The following is a 15,930-nucleotide window of genomic DNA, read 5'->3' on the forward strand; positions in this document are numbered from 1 at the left end:
CTACAGAAGATGACCAGAGACTGCGGACATAGTACAGGAGATGACCAGAGACTTTGGACATAGTACAGGAGATGACCAGAAACTGCAGACATAGTACAGTTGACCAGAGACTTTGGACATAGTAAAGGATACAACTAGAGACTGCGGACTTAGTACAGAAGATGACCAGAGACTGCGGACATAGTACAGAAGATGACCAGAGACTTTGGGCATAGTACAGGAGACGACCAGGGATGGCAGACATACTGTAGTACAGTAGATGACCAGAGACTGCAGACATACTACAGGAGATGACCAGAGGCTGCAGACATATTACAAGAGATGACCAGAGACTGCGGACATAGTACAGGAGATGACCAGAATCTGCAGACATAGTACAGGAGATGATCAGAGACTGCAGACATAGTACAGGAGATGATCAGAGACCGTGGACAGTTTTGTGCCCACAGTGCTTAGTATACATGGATAAAATGGCATACATTCCTCCTAATGTTTGTGGTAATTATAATTTAGTCAGTCACATTCTTGGATATGGGTTTTTCTGCAATATCATTCAATTTTCCGTCTCCTTTGTAGCACCTGAAATCGTGAAGAACCTGAACACAGAGAATATCACCACCACTTCTATATCTCTCAGCTGGGACAAACCAGATGGAAATGCCAGTTTTTATTTCATTCAGATCCTGGGAGAACCAACTTTCAATAGGAATGTAACTACAACTTCTGACATTATTGAAGGCTTGACACCTGGAAATTATTACACCTTCCTTGTCTCTGCCTTTGTTGATAATATCCATGGCAACAGCTCAGTAATAGCTAACTATACAAGTGAGTATCAAACTTTATGCAAGCCACACACATATCAACATTTAGTAGAACTGTGCCTTCAACGTCTAATAGAGTAGAATGCCTGATACTTGGAAATTAGCACAACTTCCTGGTTTCTGCTCGTGTTGATAATGTTGAGAGTACGTAAAAATAAATGTGGGGGGAGAGAGGAGCCTGAACATGGCGCCGAGCAGGAGATCAATGTGAGATCTCTCAACACCAGGCGCACCCATAGTTCCACCAAGAAGTAGTGAGATAGAAGGGGAATGCCCGAGAAGCTACCGCTGGGGCCTACCTAATCGAGAGCAGAGAGTGTATCCTGCAGACCCAGGCATGGTGGTTTGATCGGTGGGGCAGACGGAGCCAAGGTACAGGAGGAGAGAAGAGTGACCTGACAGCCAGAGAGGAGCTCAGTGGACGCCGAAGGTTATGTGACCTCCCGCAAAGGAGTACTGGGAGGTGAGAGAAGCTGGTTGGTGTGCTGGAGCCTAGAAAACAGCTGATTCTCCCCTCTCATGAGCCGGACTTCAGCGGTCACTGCGGAGATAGCTTGTGACACACAGAAGGAGCCCCCCCCCCCGATGGTTGCTGATATCTGGAGGGAACATTGAAGCTAGTTACCCCCCCTTACCCCCCCCAGGAGAGAAGCTGGAAGCTGCCTCACTCAAAGTGGAGGAAGAAGGAGCTAAAGGGTGAGTGAGAGGTGCATGAGTACTGGATGGTAGTAATTAAATGTGAAAAGTGATTTGAACTGTGGAATAAAATCGAGGGGGGGAAGGTTCTCAGGGGTACTCAGGGGGCTACATCCATGGGGCTACATCCAGGGGGTCTTATCAACAGAAGAAGAGGAAGGAGGACTTTTAAGATAGATAAGACCTGAAAGTGCAGTGGACCCTGAAAGAGGATTACAGGTGAGAGGGGGGAAAAAAGATTTAAAAGGACAATTATCTGGAGAGATGGAACTTTTAAACCTGTAACATTCCCCCCCAGTGCTGGAAAAGGAAAGAGAAAGGGAGGAGGAGGGGAGGAAAGAGGAAGAAAAAGGAATAGAAAAAGAGATAACATGAAAAATAAAGCGATAAAAGGAGTAGGGCCAAAGGCCTCCCAAACAAGGTCAATTAAAAATATATACCCTCACAAGAAAAACGGACCCCTGAGAGACAAATGGGAATACATTGAAGAAGTGAGAGTGAAAATAGTATTGCAGAATGCTCCAGACTATCCCTGGGAATGGCTAACATCAGCCAAAATATAGAAGATGGAGATATAGAAAAATTTGTGGCGTTGGAGAATATAGAAGAACAAGAGAAGAGCTCACATTTGCCCACTAAAATAGAAATAGCAGAAATGTTTAAAGGATTAGAGAAATCCATAAAACAAGAAATGGGGAAACTACATAAAGATCTGGGGCAGGTATTAGCAAGGGTGGAGAAGAAAAATTAGATAAACATGCCCAAACTATACAGGTCTTAGAAAAACAGATGACGGAAATGAGAAAAGAAATCTGCTATATAAATTGGAAGATCAGGAAAACAGGGATAGAAGACGCAACCTAAGGATACAAGGTCTCCCAGAGATCCCTCAAGGAGAAAATCTGATGGAAACAATAGGGAAAATGCTGGATATAGTAATGGACAGATTTGCAGCTGAGCCTCCTAAAATTGATGGAGTTTATAGAATCGGAAGATTCCAACAAGAAGGTAGAAAGGAAAAACCAAGAGATGTAATTGTTCAATTGCATCACTATCGAGATAAAGAAGAGATTTGGAAGAAGATAAAAGGAAGGCAGTAATAAAATACGGGGAAGTAAATATACTGATTTTTGCTGAGTTAGCATCGGAAACATTAATAAGGAGAACTTTGAAGCCATTATTAGAACAAATGAGAAAGCAGAATGTTCAATATAGTTGGGGATTCCCAGCTTGCTAAATCGGATGGAAAAATAGCCGTTCAGCAAGATTGAAGTTTCTTGAAGATTTGAGAAACTTTTGTAAGAGACATGAGTTGCAGAAAATAGTTATTCCTGGTTGGGAGGAAGGGGAAGGGGAGTTGTGGGATATGGAAAAAGAGAGGTGGCAGGCAGTCTAAAGGGGGAATAGAGAGTAGAAGTGATAAGGGGGAGGAGAAGGAGGAGTGGGGTGTTTTTTTTATTTTTTCCTCTCTTCCTTATTTTGGTGCCCCTCCTTTTTTCCTAATTTTTGGGGGAGTAGAAGTGGGGGAAGAGGAGTAAGTAAAAAAAAAAAATGTTATTCTTCTTCTCGCCTCCCCCCGGGCAAGGAGTTCTTAGAATATGGTGGGACATGGGGGATGGGATATGCAAACTGGTGAGGTGTGCATGCTCAGAACTCCACCTTAAAGGTGGAATCAATGGTGGGATTAGGATCACAAATGATTCATAGGCAAACTAAAAGCCTAAGGGGAGATAGGGAGGGGAGAAGGAAGGGGGAGGTAGGAGTTAGTTTTGCGCTCTGTGAGAAAGATAGAGGTAAATTAGTCAGGAAGAATATTAGGGAAGGAATGGAAAAATATGGAAACAAAAATGGAGGAGGTTAATTTTGTAACTTACAATGTCAAGGAGTTAAATAGACCAGGGAAAAGATTCAAGATCCTTAAAGAAATACAACAATATTTCTCTGCAGTGGTGTTCATACAGGAAAAACATTTAGTGCAAGAAACAAATGTGAAGTTACAATCCAGGTATTATCCAACCTGGTTTTATGCAGATTCCCCAACTAAAAGGGCTAAGGGTGTTGCAATAGGTTTTGCGAAAATTATAAGGTTTAAGTTGGAAGAAAAGATGGGGGACCCGGAGGGGAGATTCTTGTTGTTAAAGGGGAAATTGCAGGAAATAGAATATACACTGGCAAATATCTACTGCCCTAATAACAAAACTGTGGTATATCTAAAAAATATTTTGAGGAAACTATTGGATTTTAAGAAAGGTAAACTAATTGTGGCAAGTGATTTCAATTTTTGCATGGATCCTCAGACAGATACGAAGTCTCATGTGCAAAGAGATGGTAATAAGGAGTTGAAATCCTTGAAGAAAATGTTACATCAGTGTCAACTTGTAGATATATGGAGAATTAAACATCTGAAAGATAGAGATTATACGTTCTACTCTCATGCACATGAGATGTATTCAAGATTGGATTATATATTGTTGGACCACAGACTCATGGGGGTTTATTTACTAAAGCTGGAGAGTCCAAAATCAGACTCCCTTCTGCATAGAAACCAATCAGCTTGCAGGTTTCATTGCCAAAGCTTCATTGAACAAGCTGAGGTTAGAAGCTGATTGGTTTCTATGCAGAAGGGAGTCTGATTTTGGACTCTCCAGCTTTAGTAAATAAACCCCATGGAGTCTTTGGTTAAAGTAAATATAGAAGTTATAACAATATCAGACCATGCACTTGTCACAATTAAGTTATTATGGGGAAGAGAGCAAAATAAAGGAAACATATGGAAATTAAATGAGACACTTCTTCAGGAGCATTAAACGGAACAAAAGATTAAAAAAGAAATAGCAATATTTTGAAAGAAATGAAACTGAAGAAGTGTCAGTGGCAACAGTGTGGGAAGCTCAAAAGGTCTATATTAGAGGAATCTTGATAGCAATTGGGATGAGGAAAAAAAAAGAAAGAAGAGAAAAAATAAATACACTTCTTAGAGAATTATGTGAATTAGAACAGATACATAAAAAGAAAGTAACAAAAGAGATTAAACAGAGCGTAATAAACAAACGAGAAGAACTTAATAATTTATTGGAGGAAGAAAAGAGGAGAGTGTTTAATAAGATGACAAGTGAGAGATATCGGTGGGGAGATAAACCAGGAAAATATTTTATGAGGGCTCAGAGAAAAACGAAATCTAGGAACTATATAGAGAAAATAAGAGATAACAATGGAGAACTAATGTATTCAACTAAGGATATTGCAAAAGTATTTAAAGAATACTACAATAAGTTATAAAATATCACTCACCATGGGTCCATAAAAGAAGAAGAAGAAATAATTAAAAAAAGACAGGCATATCTAAAAAAGGCGGGTTTAACAAAATTAAGAGAAGAACAGTTAATATCTCTTGAAAAAGTAATAACGCAGGAAGAAATCCAAGTAGCATTGAAGAGTACCACAGTAGGGAAAAATCCAGGACTGGATGGGTACACTGTGAGATACTATAAAAAATGTAAAGATCAATTAATACCCAAATTGAGGATATATATGAATGCATTGGGAGGAGAGATGGAAATGAGGGAGGAATCCTTACAAGCTCATGTTATAATTATACAGAAAGAAGGAAAAGATGATACTCAGTGCTCTAGTTATAGACAAATATCCCTATTGAACATAGATACTAAACTATATGCAAAAGTTCTGGCAAATAGGTTGAAAGACCTAATGCCGGAATGGATTCATATAGATCAGGTGGGTTTTGTCCCGGGGAGGGAGGGTAAAGATAATGGATTAAGATCTTTGCTTCTTATACAGAAAAGCAAGAAAGGAAAAGCTCCCGCGTTGTTATTGTCGGTTGATGCTGAAAAAGCTTTTGATAGATTAGACTGGGGATACATGCTAGATACACTGGAAGTTTTAGGGATAGGCCCCAGAATGAGAGAATGGATAAGAAAACTATATAGCCAACCTTCTGCAGCAATAAAGGTCAATGGAGAGCTATCAGAGTACTTTCGGATGCATAATGGGACACAAAAGGGATGCCCACTGTCACCTTTGCTATTTGTCCTGTCACTGGAATCTCTCCTAGCAACAACAAGGAAAAATATAGATATAAAAGGAATCTGGATAGGAGAGACAGAACATAAAGTAGCAGCCTATGCGGATGACATGCTGTTTTATGTGGTTAACCCTAGGATAACATTGCTGAACCTAATGAAAACACTGAAGGAATATGGGGAGCTGTCAAATTTAAAAATCAATTCAACCAAAACAGAGATCCTAAATATAAACCTTCTAAATAAAGAAAAAAAAATCTACAAAAATAATTCCCCTTTTCTTGGAAGGACAGAGAACTAAAATATCTGGGAATAAAGCTAACTGTATCCTCAAATAACTTATATAGAGTAAACTACATCCCAATATTAAATGAGATAAAGGTTGAATTAAGGAAATTAGGGACAGGAGTTCTATCATGGATAGGTCGAATAAATGTAATAAAAATGGTAATTGTTCCAAAAATTTGTATAAATTTCATGTGATGCCTATAAAGCTTCCAGGAACATATTTTAGAATAATTAAAAAAAGTTAACAAGGTTTATTTGGGGAATAAAAAACCTAGAATAAGCTATGAAGTTCTAAGTAGAGATAAAGAAAATAGAGGATTGAGCGTACCAGATATTAAAAGATACTATAATTCAGTAATATTAGCACAAATTTTTGATTGGACACATAATACACATGGGAAAAGTTGGATAAAAATAGAAAATACACTAAGTGAGACACAATTGAGTAGAATAGTATGGGTACCACCTCACTAGCGTGGATTGGTAGATGGCACAAGTATGTATACATGAAATGTATTAAAAATTTGGGATTTAGTGCACAAACAAATGGAATGGGAATTTAATTCTATGTTGATGCCTATAGGGGCCACAAATTTCTTCCTGCCGGGGAAAGAAAGTATCAGGGGAAAGTGGATAAAAAGGAAGATGCACAATTAAGAGATATAATGAAGGGCGAGGAAATATGTCCATTTTCGGAACTGAAAAATAAGAAAGAGTTGTTCACTAGATTAGATGAGTGGCACTATTTTCAATTAAAACATTTTATAGGAAAGATTCCTAGGCCCTTAAGAACAAAAGATGAATGGAACCCATTTGAACATTTACTTAATACACACAGAGATGGGAAACATGGGACTTCTAGAATATATAAAATTCTCACCAGATTGACAACGGTCACGATCCCTCCATATATGGAGAATTCGGAAAGGGAATTAGGAGTAATAATAGATAAGGATAAGCAAAAGAAGATTTATAGATTAACACATGAGAATGTAAATATGGAGGAGGTGGAAATTAATTATAAATGTTTGGCGAGGTGGTATATTACACCGAGTATAGCACATAGACAATGTAAAGATAATTCACCTTTGTGTTGGCGTGGATGGGGGGAAAGGGGCACAATGGTACACATCTGGTGGGAATGTCCTAAAATTCAGGAGTATTGGGAGGGAATAATTCACCTGATTCAGAAGATAACTGAGATTAAAATTTCAAAAGATCCAGGGATTTGTCTTTTTCATGGTACTAAGCTAACAGTGGAAAAATATAGAAATTCTGGTTTATTGTATTTTATAAATGCAGCGAAAGGTTGGATACCCAAATTCTGGAAAGAACAAGAGGCACCAAAAAAAAAAATTGCATAGTAAAGGTGGATCAGATATATAAAATGAAGGAAATTTATCATATAGATGTAGATAAAATGGAGAGCTTTAGTAAAAGATGGAAAAAATGGGAGGATTTTAAGAGATCAAGTCAATATGTAGAATTTGGAGAAATAGAGATGAAAGGAAGTACCGTATTTAAATTTGAAAGTACTGTAAGTGAAAGTGGAAGACAAAATCTCTAGGACTTCAAAGAGAGACGAAGGACGCAGAGCAGAAATGGAGAAGGGGGGGGAGGGAAGGGGGGGAGGTAGAGATGTGAATGGGGAGGGGAAAATGGAGTAATTAGGGATTTGTATGTCAACAATAATATTTAATGTTAAGAAAATATGTTTTTATTGTATGAAATAGTTTAAATAGAAAAAAATTATAAAATATTTATAATAAAAAAGGGGGGGGGGGGAATCAAATTTTATTTAATTTCTTAATTTTCCACAAACACATTGTAACAAAAAATTACGACTGCAAAAAGCTTGCCATGCCTCTTACTAAATAACTTGGACTGTCGACTTTCCAAAAGGGGTCCTTTGGGGGATATTTGTACTGTCCTGGCATTTTAGAGCCTCAAGAAAGTAAAGAGGATGTCAGTACATCAGAACTGATCAATTTCATATATATATATATATATATATATATATATATATATATATAATAGCTTGTAGATTCTATAACTTCCACACAGAATAAATAATATATACTAATTTGGGTTATTTTTACCAAAGAAATGTAGCAGATTACATTTTGGTCCAAATTTATGTAGAAAGATTATTTGCTATCAAAATGTTATAACAGAAACTCAGAAAATTTTGTTTTTTTTTTCCTTTTGGTATTGTTTTAAATTATGTAGAAAAAATAATAAAACCCAGTAGTGATTAAATACCACCAAGAGAAAAAAATAATATAAATTTAATTTGGGTACAGTGTTGCATGACCGAGCAATTGCCAGTTAAAGTAGCACAGTTCTGAATGGCAGAAAATTCCCTGGTCATGAAGGGGGGAGGGTAAAACCTTCCAGAGGTCAAGTAGTATAATATCACTTTAGGCAGCTTGATAAGTCAGAGATATTGATACATACCATACTAGAACACTGAAAACATTTTGACAACTTCTGACATTATTGAAGGATTGACACCTGGATATTATTACACCTTCCTTGTCTCTGCCTTTGTTGATAATATCCACGGCAACAGCTCAGTAATAGCGAATTATACAAGTGAGTATCAAACTGTATGCAGGCCACACACATATCAACGTTTAACTGAACTGTGCCTTCAACTTCTTATAGAGTAGAATGCCAGATACCTAGAAATTAGCACACCTTCCTAGCCTCTGTTCGTGTTAACAATGTTGACAGTATGTAAAAAAATTGTGGAAAAACACATATTTTATTTAATTTATTAATTTTCCAAAAATTGTGGGAATAAATAACAACTTCTAAAAACTCACCATGCCTCTTGCTAAATACCATGGACTGTCTACTTTCCAAAAAGGGGTCATATGGGTGTGTGTGTGTGTTGGGGGGGGCATTTATACTGTCCTGGCATTCTAGAGCCTCAAGAAATTAGAGAGGCAGTCAGTACATCAGGACTGATCGATTTTCAAATATATATACTATACATTATATATATTGTAGACTCTATATCTTTAACCCAGACAAAATATTAAACACTGAGTTGGGGTATTTTTACCAAAGAAATGTAGCAGACTATATTTTGGCTTAAATTTATGAGGAAAAATTATTTGTTAGCAAAACTTTATAGCAGAAACTCAGAAAAACATCTTTTCTCAAAATTTGTTTTTTTTTTTAATTAAGTAGCAAAAACACCCCCCAGTGGTGATTAAATAACACCAAAAGACAGCTCTATTTGTGTTTTAAGAAGATATAAATTTCATTTGGGTACAGTGTTGCGCGACCCAACAATTGCCAGTCAAAATAGCAGTTCTGAATAGCAAAAAATGCCCTGGCCATGAAAGGGGTAAAACCTTCTGGAGTTAAGTGACTAATATCACGTTAAGCAGCTTGATAAATCAAAGATATTGATTCATACCATACAAGAACACTGACAACATTACTAGATTCATCTCTAACTTTCCTCCATAACCATAACAAAAAAATTGTAGTTTATATATTTACCCAACTTGTAATACTTATATCTACAACAAAAATCATTGCCGAAATCTGAATGAACTAAATCGACACATTTGGAGCTAGAGGTGGCAATGCTATTCCAACATGTACCATATTTTTTGCTCGCTAAGACGCACCTGACCAGATTTTAGAGGATGAAAACAAGAAAAAAAATACTCTGAACCAATGGACTGCAGACAAAGTACAGGTAATGGCCAGACATAGTACAGGAGATGACCAGAGACTGCGGACATAGTACAGGATATGACCAGAGACTGCAAACATAGTACAGGAGATGACCAAGAGACTGCGGACATAGTACAGGAGATGACCAGAGACTGCGGACACAGTACAGGAGATGACCAGAGACTGCGGACATAGTACAGGAGATGACCAGAGACTGCGGACATAGTACAGGAGATGACCAGAGACTGCGGACACAGTACAGGAGATGACCAGAGACTGCGGACATAGTACAGGAGATGACCAGAGACCAGAGACTGCGGACACAGTACAGGAGATGACCAGAGACTACGGACACAGTACAGGGGATGACCAGAGACTGCGGACATAGTACGGGAAATGACCAGAGACTGCAGACCTTTGGGGAGCGGGGGGGGGGATAGGGCCACCCAAATTTGACAGGTATTGACTCCCACTTTCGTGGAGTTGTCCTCCCCGTTGTCTTGAGGGACATGTGACAGGTCCCAGAAGACTATGGGGCCATTCACAAAGCGCAGCTCTTCTCAGGCATGCGCAGTGGGCTCCTGGCTATGAAGCCGCAAGCTGCCACAGCCGGATGCCCACACTGAAGATGCTGGCGCCAGGGAGAGAAGACGGCCAGTGAAAGCAGGACACCGCTGGACCAAGGAGCAGGTTCGCCTGCACAGTAAAGCCAAGCAGTTTGCCCGGTATTCTAACATGGCGGCGGTGATGGGGAGAATATCGGGACAGCCACTCCATATTCGCTCCACAAGATGCATAGACATTTCCCCCATTTTTTTTGGGGGAAAGAAGTGCGTCTTATGGATTGAAAAATACAGTATCTTATGTACAATTCCTTGAGTTTTAATAATATTATCTAAATGCAGTTTTGTGCCCACAGTGCTTAGTATACATGGATAAAATGGCATACATTCCTCCTAATGTTTGTGGTAATTATAATTTAGTCAGTTACATCCTTGGATATGGGTTTTTCTGCAATATCATTCAATTTTCTGTCTACTTTGTAGTACCTGAAATCGTGAAGAACCTGAACACAGAGAATATCACCACCACTTCTATATCTCTGAGCTGGGACAAACCAGATGGAAATGCCAGTTTTTATTTCATTCAGATCCTGGGAGAGCCAACTTTCAATAGGAATGTAACTACTACTTCTGACATTATTGATGGCCTGACACCTGGAAATTATTACACCTTCCTTGTCTCTGCCTTTGTTGATAATATCCACGGCAACAGCTCAGTAATAGCTAACTATACAAGTGAGTATCAAACTGTATGCAGGCCACACACATATCAACTTTTAACTGAACTGTGCCTTCAACTTCTTATAGAGTAGAATGCCTGATACCTGGAAATTAGCACACCTTCCTGGCCTCTGCTCTTGTTAACAAGGTTGACAATATGTAAAAAAAATTGTGAGAAAAAAAAACAACAGCTCAGTAATAGCTAACTATACAAGTGAGTATCAAACTTTATGCAGACCACACACATATCAAAGTTTAGTAGAACTGTGCCTTCAACTTCATATAGAGTAGACTGCCTGATACCTGGAAATTAGCACACCTTCCTGGTCTCTTTTCTTGTTGGTAATGTTGAGAGTAAGTAAAAAAAAGGGGAAAAAAACAATTTTATTTAATTTTCCGCAAAATAGTTGTATATATATATATATATATTATAGTTTGTAGATTCTATAACTTCCACACAGACTAAATATTATGTACTGATTTGAATTATTTTTACCAAAGAAATGTAGCAGATTACATTTTGGTCCAAATTTATGAAGAAAGATTATTTGTTAGAAAAATTTTATAATAAAAACTCAGAAAAAAGTGGGGTTTTTTTCGTTTTGTTTTTTTTTTACATTATGTAGCAAAAATAATAAAACTCAGTAGTGATTAAATACCACCAAATGAAAAAAATTATATAAATTTTATTTGGGTACAGTGTTGCATGACTTAGCAATTGCCAGTTAAAGAAGCACAGTTCTGAATGGCAGAAAATGCCCTAGTCGTGAAGGGGGGGGGGGGGGGGGCGTAAACCCTTCCAGAGGTCCAATGGTTAATATCACTTTATGCACCTTGATAATCAGAGATATTGATACATACCATACTAGATCACTGAAAACATTTGACAACATCTGACATTATTGAAGGATTGACACCTGAATATTTTTACACCTTCCTTGTCTCTGCCTTTGCTGATAATATCCACGGCAACAGCTCAGTAATAGCGAATTATACAAGTGAGTATCAAACTGTATGCAGGCCACACACATATCAACGTTTAACTGAACTGTGCCTTCAACTTCTTATAGAGTAGAATGCCAGATACCTGGAAATTAGCACACCTTCCTAGCCTCTGTTCGTGTTAACAATGTTGCCAGTATGTAAAAAAATTGTGGAAAAAAAACAAATTTTATTTAATGTATTAATTTTCAAAAGAATTGTGGGAATAAATGACAACTTCTAAAAACTCACCATGCCTCTTGCTAAATACCATGGACTGTCTACTTTCTAAAAAGGGGTCATATGGATGTATGTGTGTAGTGTGTGTGTGTGTGTGTAGGTAGGGGGGTATTTGTACTGTCCTGGCATTTTAGAATCTCAATAAATTAGAGAGGCAGTGAGTACATCAGGACTGATCAATTTTCAAATATATATACTATAGTTTGTAAGTTTGTAGACTCTATGCCTTTCACCCAGACTAAATATTAAACACTGATGTGGGTTATTTTTACCAAAGAAATGAGAAATGTAACAGACTACATTTTGGCTTAAATTTATGAGAAAAGATTATTTGTTAGCAAAACTATATAGCAGGAACGCAGAAAAATGTGTCTTTTCTCAAAAATTAAGGTCTTTTTTTTTAAATGTGGCAAAAAAACCCAGTGGTGATTAAATAACACCAAAAGACATCTCTATTTGTGTTAAATAAAGATATAAATTCCATTTGGGTACAATGTTGCATAACTGAGCTATTGCCAGTCAAAATAGCACAGTTCTGAATACCAAAAAATGTCCTGGTCATGAAGGGGGTAGAACCTTCTGGAGTTTAAGTGACTAATATCACGTTAAGCAGCTTGATAAATCAGAGATATTGATCCATACCATACTAGAACACTGACAACATTTTGTTACTCGATCCATCTCTAACTTCCCTCCATAACCATAACAAAATAATTGTAGTTTATATTTTTACCCAACTTGTAATACTTATATCTACAACAAAAATCATTGCCAAAATCTGAATGAACTAAATTGACACATTTGGATCTAAAGGTGGCAATGCTATTCCAACATTCATTTTATGTACAATTCCTTGAGTTTTAATAATGTTATCTAAATGCAGTTTTGTGCCCACAGTGCTTAGTATACATGGATAAAATGGCATACATTCCTCCTAATGTTTGTGGTAATTATAATTTAGTCAGTCACATTCTTGGATATGGGTTTTTCTGCAATATCATTCAATTTTCCGTCTCCTTTGTAGCACCTGAAATCGTGAAGAACCTGAACACAGAGAATATCAACACCACTTCTATATCTCTGAGCTGGGACAAACCAAATGGAAATGCCAGTTTTTATTTCATTCAGATCCTGGGAGAGCCAACTTTCAATAGGAATGTAACTACAACTTCTGACATTATTGATGGCCTGACGCCTGGAAATTATTACACCTTCCTTGTCTCTGCCTTTGTTGATAATATCCATGGCAACAGCTCAGTAGTAGCTAACTATACAAGTGAGTATCAAACTGTATGCAGGCCACACACATATCAACTTTTAACTGAACTGTGCCTTCAATTTCTTATAGAGTAGAATGCCTGATACCTGGAATTTAGCACACCTTCCTGGCCTCTGCTCGTATTAACAAGGTTGGCAATATGTAAAAAAATTTTTGGAAAAAAACCCAAAAATTTTATTTAATTTATTAATTTCCAAATAATTTTGGGAATAAATTACAACTTCTAAAAACTCACCATGCCTCTTGCTAAATACCATTGACTGTCTACTTTCCAAAAAGGGGTCATATGTGTGTGTATGTTTTTGTGTGTGTGTGTGGGGGGGGTATTTGTACTGTCCTGGCAATTTAGAACCTCAAGAAATTAGAGGCAGTCAGTACTGAAAACATTTTGTTACTAGATTCATCTCTAACTTTCCTCCATAACCATAACAAAAAAATTGTAGTTTATATTTTTACCCAACTTGTTATACTTATATCTACAACAAAAATCATTGCCGAAATCTGAATGAACTAATTTGACACATTTGGAGCTAGAGGTGGCAATGCTATTCCAACATTTATTTTATGTACAATTCCTCGAGTTCTAATAATGTTATCTAAATGCAGTTTTGTGCCCACAGTGCTTAGTACACATGGATAAAATGGCATACATTCCTCCTAATGTTTGTGGTAATTATCATTTAGTCAGTTACATTCTTGGATATGGGTTTTTCTGCAATACCATTCAATTTTCTGTCTGCTTTGTAGCACCTGAAATCGTGAAGAACCTGAACACAGAGAATATCACCACCACTTCTATATCTCTGAGCTGGGACAAACCAAACGGAAATGCCAGTTTTTATTTCATTCAGATCCTGGGAGAGCCAACTTTTAATAGGAATGTAACTACAACTTCTGACATTATTGAAGGATTGACACCTGGAAATTATTACACCTTCCTTGTCTCTGCCTTTGTTGATAATATCCATGGCAACAGCTCAGTAATTGCTAACTATACAAGTGAGTATCAAACTTTATGCAGGCCACACACATATCAACGTTTAGTAGAGCTGTGCCTTCAACTTTTTATAGAGTAGACTGCCTGAGACCTGGAAATTAGCACACCTTCCTGGTCTCTGTTCTTGCTGATAATGTTGAGAGTATGTAAAAAAAGAGGGGAAAAAAATAATTCTATTTAATTTCTTAATTTTCCACAAAAACATTGTGACAAAAAGTTAGGACTGCAAAAAGCTTGCCATGCCTCTTACTAAATAACTTGGACTGTTGACTTTCCAAAAGGAGTTCTTTTGGGGGATATTTGTATTGTCCTGGCATTTTAGAACCTCAAGAAATTAAAGAGGCTGTCAGTACATCAGGATTGATCAATTTCATATATATATATTATAGCTTGTAGATTCTATAACTTCCACACAGACTAAATAATATGTACTGATTTGAATTATTTTTACCAAAGAAATGTAGCATATTACATTTTGGTCCAAATTTATGAAGAAAGATTATTTGTTAGTAAAATTTTATAATAGAAACTCAGTAAAAAGTGTTTTTTTTTTGTTTTGGTATTGTTTTAGATGTTGTAGTAAAAATAATAAAACCCAGTAGAGATTATATACCACCAAAAGTAAAAAAATAATGTAAATCTTATTTGGGTACAGTGTTGCATGACTGAGCAATTGCAAGTTAAAGAAGCACAGTTCTGAATGGCAGAAAAATGTCCTGGTTATGAAGGGGAGGTAAAAACTTCTAGAGGTCAAGTGGTAAATATCATTTTAAGCAGCTTGATAAGTCAGAGATGTTGATAGGTACCATACTAGATCACTGAAAACATTTTGACAACTTCTGACATCATTGAAGGCTTGACACCTTGAAATTATTACACCTTCCTTGTCTCTGCCTTTGCTGACTATATCCAAGGCAACAGCTCAGTAATAGTTAACTATTCCAGTAAGTATCAAACTTTATGCAGGCCACACACATATCAACTTTTAACTGAACTGTGCCTTCATCTTCTTATAGAGTAGAAGGCCAGATACCTGGAAATTAGCACACCTTCCTGGTCTCTGCTTGTGTTAACAATGTTGAGAGTACGTAAAAAAATTGTGGAAAAAAAACAAACTTTATTTAATGTATTAATTTTCTAAAGAATTGTGGGAATAAATTACAACTTCTAAAAACTCACCATGCCTCTTGCTAAATATCATGGACTGTCTACTTTCTAAAAAGGGGTCATATGGGTGTGTGTGTGTGTTTGTGTAGGTAGGGAGAGGGTATTTGTACTGTCCTGGCATTTTAGAATCTCAAAAAATGTATGGGTTTTTCTGCAATATCATTAAATTTTCTGTCTACTTTGTAGCACCTGAAATTGTGAAGAACCTGAAAACAGGGAATATCACCACCACTTCTATATCTCTGAGCTGGGACAAACCAAACGGAAATGCCAGTTTTTATCTCATTCAGATCCTGGGAGAGCCAACTTTCAATAGGAATGTAACTACAACTTCTGACATTATTGATGGCCTGACCCCTGGAAATTATTACACCTTCCTTGTCTCTGCCTTTGTTGATAATATCCACGGCAACAGCTCAGTAATTGCTAACTATACAAG

At 37.2% G+C, this 15,930-nt stretch overlaps 1 protein-coding gene across 1 annotated transcript in view; it reads left to right on the top strand.

Annotated features, from left to right (window-relative positions):
• Nucleotides 1-15,930, top strand: part of LOC149460091 (uncharacterized) — a 370,510-nt gene that overhangs the window by 46,875 nt on the left and 307,705 nt on the right. Inside the window, 10 exon segments of the mRNA XM_089680163.1 lie at nt 577-828; nt 2,295-2,551; nt 8,314-8,443; nt 10,591-10,842; nt 11,709-11,825; nt 13,073-13,324; nt 14,075-14,326; nt 14,896-14,903; nt 15,139-15,268; nt 15,678-15,929. Coding sequence (XP_089536289.1) covers nt 577-828; nt 2,295-2,551; nt 8,314-8,443; nt 10,591-10,842; nt 11,709-11,825; nt 13,073-13,324; nt 14,075-14,326; nt 14,896-14,903; nt 15,139-15,268; nt 15,678-15,929 — 1,902 coding nt within the window.

The sequence above is a fragment of the Staurois parvus genome, unplaced genomic scaffold (assembly GCF_062004578.1).
Source record: "Staurois parvus isolate SC_StPar_1 unplaced genomic scaffold, SC_StPar_1.0 ptg000235l, whole genome shotgun sequence".
Lineage (NCBI taxonomy): Eukaryota > Metazoa > Chordata > Amphibia > Anura > Ranidae > Staurois > Staurois parvus.